At 42.0% G+C, this 8435-nt stretch overlaps 2 protein-coding genes across 2 annotated transcripts in view; one reads left to right on the forward strand and one right to left on the reverse strand.

Moving 5' to 3' along the window:
• Positions 1 to 8435, reverse strand: part of stab1 (stabilin 1) — a gene marked incomplete at its 5' end in the record, with an annotated part of 60155 nt that overhangs the window by 41838 nt on the left and 9882 nt on the right. The window contains 9 exons of the mRNA XM_079266010.1: positions 56 to 118; positions 510 to 668; positions 793 to 873; positions 1473 to 1526; positions 1922 to 2035; positions 2163 to 2234; positions 2606 to 2743; positions 6721 to 6843; positions 7971 to 8047. Of these exons, the coding sequence (XP_079122136.1) occupies positions 56 to 118; positions 510 to 668; positions 793 to 873; positions 1473 to 1526; positions 1922 to 2035; positions 2163 to 2234; positions 2606 to 2743; positions 6721 to 6843; positions 7971 to 8047 (881 nt within the window). The remainder of the gene's footprint in view (positions 1 to 55; positions 119 to 509; positions 669 to 792; positions 874 to 1472; positions 1527 to 1921; positions 2036 to 2162; positions 2235 to 2605; positions 2744 to 6720; positions 6844 to 7970; positions 8048 to 8435) is intronic.
• LOC306775229 (nuclear factor 7, ovary-like) lies at positions 3957 to 6391 on the forward strand. The gene has a single exon (XM_079265542.1). It carries the CDS (start codon positions 4164 to 4166, stop codon positions 5571 to 5573), a length of 1410 nt encoding a protein of 469 aa, XP_079121668.1. The 5' UTR covers positions 3957 to 4163; the 3' UTR covers positions 5574 to 6391.

Raw genomic sequence — 8435 nt, forward strand, 5'->3', positions numbered from 1 at the left:
TGCAGAAGAGAACAGAATAGAATGGAAAGGTTGCAGTAATAATGATGTGTTTTACCATTTCAGTGGTGCCACCTGGACATTCAGTCTCATGGAGGTAACGGCAGGAAACACATGGACCCTGAAAACACACAAACACAGAGAGAAAGAAGTCAGCGTTGCTGTTAGCTGAAACGTCATTTGGTTGTTTGTCGTCGTTTATTACAAGTCCAGCCTTCTGAAGTCAGAGCCCAATCAGTTTCAACAATAACTTGTCAGCAGAAACTTTCACCCAGGTCTAAATGTCAAAACGGTGCACAAATTATTCCAAGCAAAGCAAAACCATATTAGCCTACGATATCGAAAAAGTGCAGCTGAACCAAAAAATGTTTTAATCTGACAATTGTGTGTGCAAGCTAATGTTAGCCACTGTTGGACTGCGCTACATATTGGCCTGTTGTCTCTGCAGTCTGTGTGTGTTGCTGTTTGTTGGTGCAGAGCTTGATTTTGACTCTCGGCCTCGCTCGGCTCACCAAGGTGATTTTGCTCTCGATGACATCACAGCGGTGAGGCAGGATGGGGAGGATGGAGGGCGGGAACAGAAGCCCGTCAATCATATGGATGATCCCGTTGGACGCCACAATGTTGGTGCTCGCCAGACGGACGCCGTTTTCGCCCAGTAGGATCTCACCCTGGAGAAAGAAGGGGGGGGGGGGGGGCTTGTGTTAATGGAAACTGCTGATGTTCACTGTAAATTAGACAGGAAACAAGTCATATTATGAGAAGCAGTGCCAAAAGCAAATCACATGCACTTACATCGTTGGACACAGTGATGGTGACAAACTGATTGGCCATCGTCTGAATCCGCGGGAGAATAGTTAACTCGTCGACTGTCAGCTGCAGACAGAAAAAAACCAACTTGTTTCCAAACATGTTGGACAGGAGAAACAACAATGCAGATTTAGCTGTTCTTAGTGCCTTAAAAGGTGCTACATTTGTAATTCAGAGCATTAATATAGCAGCAAACAACTTTTACAGTGTTGGCTCTGCCAGCACTGCTGTTTGCACTGTTCGTGCTGGTAGCACCGTTAGCTGCTAGGCTGTCACCATGTTGAGAGCCATGTGGAGGCAATGCCTCGATCATAGATATGCTCTGAATTTGGAATTATACCTTTAACAGCAGTGGAGCTGAAATATAAAGTTTGTACTGATGGTGGCCTTAAAGGAAAAGGTCATGAGCTCAAGGGTTCATCCTCTGGAGAGCAGGAATGTGATCAAGAACAATGATATGATATTGCCTACGAAGATTTGTGTGTGTAAGTGGCCTGTTGTTAGATCATGAGATATCTTGCTGTGGACTACAGTGTTGGACAGAAAGTTGTTTCTTTGCATGCCTTCTTCACCAGCAGAGTAAAAAAGACAAAAAAGGAAGAAAGAACCAAGTATGGAAATCTGATAGATTGATGAAGGGTGCGTGGGTTGAAGGGTTGTCTTACCACCGCCTGGGAGAAAACGTGATGTCTGAGAAGTTCCTGAAGTTTATGTTTGGCCTTGAAAAAGAGAAAAATATCATTAAAAATGTCTGATAATCCTCGCATTAGCATCATGATAGCTAAAAGGACTAACAATTGGTAGCTGGGGTGGTAGAAATCATGTTAGGAAAATAAAGATCCTTTAAAATATAGAATATTAGTGGGGACATTTTTTAAGATTTACAGCTTCAACAGGTACCAATGGTTTTGGGGTTGAGAGCAACAGGGTCAGGAAGTTATAGAGTATTTGGTTTCAGACAAATACATAGTTGATTGTCGTCTTTTCATGGAATTCGTTGATAATAAGAAATATAGACAGTAAGCAGACTCATCATCTAAAGTTACCTGTATGTTATCTGCACTGATAACAATTACACTCAACAAATGAAACCTGAAGTGCTAACTACACCTACTTCGTGCAGCATGTACAAGATGCTGCCGTCTCTGGATTTGTCCACAGCCTGGTTGGTGGGGACGAACACAGTCAGGTGACCAGGGCCCCGAAAGGGGGGCGGCGACCCGCAGTTCTACGAACGCACACAAACACAGCGCGTCCGATTAGAGCCAAGGATTAAGCCTCGACATTGTTTTGGTAAGCTCTCACTGCCATATAGATGTCGGGTGTGATGTTATTGGCCTGAAGAAAATACTCACATCAACCAGAGACAAGAAGCGGTTGTATTTTTCATCCTTAGTCAGAATCTCTCTGATCGTCATACCAGCAAACTGGACACAAGAAGAAGAAGATGATCGAAAGGCCGACATTCACTTTCATGTCCTGCGGTGTAGACTGTTTTAATGTCGTTGACACAGGTGAGCAGGACATCATCGAGTATACATTTCACTGTAATAAACGACATTTTAAGGCATTAAGGCAGATCGCTTTTTTTATTCAACAAAAATACTGAGCACCAGAAATGCTCAAACAAAACCATTTGAAATGCTCAGAAAGTACATGTTGAAGCATTTTCTGTGAGACTATTTAGTTTCGTTCTGTTTGTTTAAAATGTTTTAGGTCAACCTCAGTGTAGATGTGGTATTTTTGGGGGGTTTTCAGGTAATTTTCCATATTTTGGTGAAGTGACCGTTTGACTCACCCGTTCATCACGAGGAGACTTGTCAGAAAGAGTGTTTGTGATTGGCCGGTCGATGATGTGGATGATCCCATTGGCTGCTGGCAGGTCCTCCTGGATGACGTTGTACAGTCTGCTGGGGTTGTCCATCAGGATGAACCTCTATGTCGACCAGAGAGCGATACAATCAGGGTTTATGCAGTTAAAAATATGTGAATGAAACTATTGGCTGGCAGCCAACATTATTGACGTCCCAGCAACTACTTATTAATTTAACTAATCTTCATCGTTCTTCAGATGAGGTGGAAACACAAAGCAGACTTTTGGTTTCTAATTCAGTTCATCTGGTTTCGTAGTTACATTTTTTGTCACTTTGTTTGTTGTATTTGAAACAATAAAACAGAACAAAATACCATTCCCATCATCCCACATTAAGAGCACATGCTTAGTGAGCTGAATAAAATCAATCGCTTATTAATGGACACTCACAACCAGAACATGTGCGGGGGGGGAAACGCTTCTTTCTTCAACTCATCTAAGGTTCATTGCAATACTTTGGAAATGTGAATCCATTTTCAATTTAATAACGGGAAACTTCTGAATCTCAACATGAACAGAAGACTGAAATGTTGACTTGACCACATTAATAAAAATGTGCCAAGTTGTTTTGGGCACTTCTGACACACGTCCGTACCGCACGGCTGAACTATTGAGTCACAGATTGTGCTTTTTGCCATTATAATAAAAAACAAGTCAGATCATCGAACACCAAACTGTTTAATATCCATTAGACTTATTATTTATTGGCAAATGGTCAGATGTGTAGGTCATCACTGTCTCTTTAAGTGCTTTCATTATTTATTTAGTACTTAGGATTCAAATTAGTATCTTAGACAGCAAGCAGCAGCTCCAACAAAGAGTCAGGATGGTTTTACCTTCTCTTTCTGTCCTTCATCATGTTAAGATCCTACAAATGAAGCTCTAGTTTAAGTTTAATCAGGAAACTATACTTTTGCACATCTCTAGTTTATTTCTCATACGGTACGTATTCACTCATCTCACTCATAATTTCCTTGCTGTCATTGCTTGCGGCTGTCAATCATGACATCAGCTGTTCTGATCAGCTGGTCTCTTCTATCTGAGAGCACAGCTACACAATCACATTGTAAGCCTATCAACTTGTTGCTTTCTCTTTTGAAATAGGATCGTCTCTCTGCCTTCAGTACGTTTATGCTTGCAACACACACCCGTTATGATAAACATGAGCAATCAGGAAAAGCAGCTTGATAAAGCTCCACCCTCTCTGACGCAACACTGAACAGGAAACTAATTTGACTTCCTTCTTGCTGAGAGAAGAGACCCAGTAAAGAAGACACAGACAGTAATATTCGTCTCAACACCAAAACTACCAGGGGCCGCTGCAGCAGGAACTCTGGAATAACTGGAATACTGAATTCTTGCACTTTAACCTGCCGCTGATTTCACACAACGAACTGGGCGAGGTACGGCTCGAAGTGAAAGTAACTTTCTTGTCTGACTGACTACGTTCTGCTCGCTGTTTACAGCTTCACTCTGAGACAAAATGGCTTCCAGGTCGGGAGAGGATCTGTGCTGTCCTGTCTGCATTGAAATCTTTAAAGATCCTGTTGTTCTGTCGTGTAGCCACAGCTTCTGTAAAGACTGTCTGAAGAACTGGTGGAGAGAGAAACCAATACAACCGTGTCCAGTTTGTAAGAGAAGATCATCGAGGAGTGATCCACCTCGTAACTTGGCTTTAAAGAACCTGTGTGAGGCCTTTTCACTGGAGAGAGATCAGAGAGCTTCGGAGACTCTCTGCAGTCTGCACTCTGAGAAACTCAGACTCTTCTGTCTGGACCATCAGGAGCCGGTTTGTGTCGTCTGCAGAGAATCAAGGAGACACAACAACCACAGATTCAGACCCATCGATGAAGCTGCAGAGGATCACAAAGAGGAGCTCAAGAAATCCCTGAAGCCCTTAAAGGAGAAACTGAAGCTCTTTGAACAAGTTAAAGGAACCTGTGATCAAACGGCCAAACACATGAAGGGCCAGGCCCGACACACAGAGAGGCAGATTAAGGAGCAGTTTAAGAAGCTTCACCAGTTTCTAGAGGAGGAAGAGGAGGCCAGGATGGCTGCTCTGAGGGAGGAAGAGGAGCAGAAGAGTCAGATGATGAAGGAGAAGATGGAGGCTCTGAGCAGAGAGATAGCAGCTCTTTCAGACACAGTCAGAGCCACAGAGGACGAGCTGAGAGCTGAAGACGTCTCATTCCTCAACAACTACAAGGCTTCAGTGGAAAGAGTCCAGCAGCGCCCCCTGCTGGAGGATCCACAGCTGCTCTCAGGAGCTCTGATAGACGAGGCCAAACACCTGGGCAACCTGGCCTTCAACATCTGGAACAAGATGAAGGACATTGTCTCATACAGTCCTGTGATTCTGGACCCAAACACTGCCGACCCAGAACTCATCCTGTCTGAAGATCTGACCAGTGTGAGATCTGGAAAACCACGAAAGCTTCCAAAAAACCTGGAGAGGACCAAATTTTCCTGCTCCGTCCTGGGCTCCAAAGGCTTCAACTCAGGGACTCACAGCTGGGACGTTGAGGTTGGAAACAATGACGACTGGGAACTGGGCATGTTGGGAGAGAACACCCAGGTGACCGGACGTCTACAGTCTGGATTGTGGAGAATTTTGTTCTCCAACAGTAAATTCACAGCGTTCTCCAACAGTAAATTCACAGCGACAGATGACGAGAAAGTTCTGTCAGTGAAGAATAAGCTCGAGAGGATCAGAGTTCATCTGGACTTTGACAAAGGACAACTGTCATTCTCTGATCTTGACACTAACACACACATACACACCTTCACACACACCTTCAAGGACACCGTGTTTCCGTACATTTACACTGAGAACCACCTCCCACTGAAGATTTTACCAGCGAAGGTCTCTGTGACGGTGGAAAAGCCCAGTTAGAGATTATTATAATGGATTTGCGAAATATGACCGTTTACCAAAGCACCTTCACTGAATGTCTTTGGTTGCACGAGGCCACCGGTAGCAATGCTGCAATGTGATGAAGCACTCTGATTTTATTTTAACAAGTTATAATGTGTGCTTGTTTCTCAAGAACAAAGAACTTTTCTTGTTGCAAACAATGAAAAACCTTCGTTGGGCATAACAGTGAGTTACTGCAGTTAGAGGGAAAGATGATAAACCTATTAGCATACTGAACTAGTGAAATATTATATTCTGTGATGACGGACTTTACACCTCCAGTTTATAATAACTGATATAAATGATAATGAGCATGATGAAGATTATAAAAACGTAAGGAGTGTCACATGTAACATGTGATTGACAGACTGGTCTGATGAGTCAAAAGTACTTAAATGATTAATGCAAATGAAAATGTATATGGGAATGTAAATGGGAATTTTATATTCATAGAACCTGTTAAAATCATTAAACTCACAATTATTTATCTATATTCATTTTTGACTTTTTGATAAAACACCTTTTTCTGTACTTTACAACGAGGAATACAAACTGTGTTTAACAAATTGTTTTTTGATGTTGAACAAAATAAGCTGTGTTGAATGCATCGTGTTTAACATATAAATGTATTTAACTTGACTTCAACAAGATTATGAATCAGTAAGTACTCAGAAATGATTGATATTCGATCCTGTAGTGAAGTGAAAGCAGCACGAGTAGGACGCCACAGAGCTGATCCCGACGATGCTGAACATTAAGGCGAGATGACAAAGATCAAAGAGTTGTTACCAAGTTTAAGGTGGTGGGCGATGATCAAACCGTTTATAATGCTGAATTTGAACACAATCATTGTTCAATAAAATGTAAAGCAGTGATGATGGTGATGAAGCTATTATGATGTTTTTATAGATACTATGACATTGCATCTTTACTTTCTTTGTTCTTTCTTTGGAAAAAGAAGAGGTTCTTCCAGTCACATCAGTTCATTAAAGCTAAACTTAATTATAAACCTTTATATTATACTTGTGAGTGAAAACAAACGAAACGGGCGTGCAGCTTGGTTTCATGTCATTGACATCGAGTTCAAAGAGTTGTTAACAGGGTTGTTGAGTTCTTGAGGTGTTACCTTGTTGTCTTTGCTCCTCCACCTCGCTCCTCCGAACAGGTTGAAATCTCGTCCCTCCAGAGTCTTGTAGAGGTGCTGACCCAGGATCAGATGGTTTTTACACATCAGCTCTTCATTAACACCCTGTAGAGACAAGTGTTGCAGAGTAGATAGAATAATCTTCTTCGACTAGTTGTTGAAAAACAGGATACGGGGGACATCTGCATGCTCTCTTCTCAAAAATGTACAAAGTGAAAATGTTTAAATGCTCAAACAAAGCTGCAAACTGGGAAAGAAGGGAATCCAACAGAAGTCCAACTGACGCAACAAAAAAAGACCTTTCACTCACACAGCGAGACAGGATTTGAGATACACAATCATGATGTAACCTGGGATGGATCAAAGTGTGTTTCTCAGGATTATTCAGAGGTCATAGGTGACAGACACTCTTCTTTCTGGACACTGTTGCACAGGTAAATAAAAACAAACCTATTTGGGCAAGTGTGCCGTCTAAAGACATGTTTTTCTTCAGAATACAGAAGATTCAGTGCTGTTCAGCAATGCGCCGTAACTTGAACTGTTGATTTTATCGAGTTGAGATGGAAACCTTTCAAGTCTGATGTTCACATTTACCCTTTATAGTCTGCAGGTCTCCTTTTTCTCCTTTACAGTTTTGAATTCTGGCTTTAAGCATCTAAAATGTCCAACTGAGTTTCAATGGTTCACTCAGATTTCACGGTCGGGATACCTGTGTGTGTGTGTGTGTGTGTGTGTGTGTGTGTGTGTGTGTGTGTCCATAGGTCTCACACTCTGATTTGTTCTAGTTTGCACCGACCATCTGTCACTCCGTTTTCAGGCCAAGCTGAAGGTGTGTGTGTGTGTGTGTGTGTGTGTGTGAGATATGATGTGACGGGCACAAGGCGACAAGAGTGTGTGTGTGAAATTTAAAATCTGTGATCATCTGACACTTGGTTTTATCGGCTGACGCCGTTTCAGTATGTTTTGACGATTTAAGCTAAAAACCGAGCGATATTTTTGGGGCGGACAAACAGACAAGAAGCAGCAGGATGTCAGTCATTTTCAGAGGAAGCCTGCTGCACAGCGAGGCATCGGGCTGAGAAAAGCTGTGGAAACCAGATGCAGACAAAGCTGAAATACTTTAAAGTATCATAAATCTATCGTTTGGTTACAATAATCCAGGAGACTCCTGTGTTGAGGAACATTCAGGAGATTATTAAAATAACACTTTGAAGCAGAGACAGGTGACCTACACTCAGAGGCATTTTCAGCAGGGGGATGAAAGCTGTGAAGGGTCCTTTGTGACTCAGCAGCAGTGAACAGCCTTTCTCTGAAACACACACACACACACACACATATATACCAAAAGGTCAAAGATCACAGAAAAGATACAAAATAGCTCCAGGTAGAGACAATTAGAAAAAGTTAATTTCTCTTGCATTCAGAATAACATTAAAAATGTAATTATGTGGTGTCACATTAACGCTCGTTTATTTCATGAAGACACAGCATTCCCGTAGTTGTCCATTCATAAAAATTCGGAACTAGAGCTACCGCCTCGCGGTTGTATCCCTCCGCCAACCATGTTGCAGTTTACATCCACGTTGGTCCAAAATGTCATCATTTCATGATTTGATCTTATTAGTGATTGTTGTAATTACCATATGAATTCTTAAGTTATGGCCAAAAACGTGTTTTGTGAGGTCACAATGACCTTA

The sequence above is a fragment of the Melanostigma gelatinosum genome, assembly GCF_949748355.1.
Source record: "Melanostigma gelatinosum genome assembly, chromosome: 3".
Lineage (NCBI taxonomy): Eukaryota > Metazoa > Chordata > Actinopteri > Perciformes > Zoarcidae > Melanostigma > Melanostigma gelatinosum.

What these genes read in the sequence shown, in the direction of transcription:
- LOC306775229 (XM_079265542.1), top strand. Translation starts at nt 4,164, where the DNA reads ATGGCTTCCAGGTCGGGAGAGGATCTGTGCTGTCCTGTCTGCATTGAA.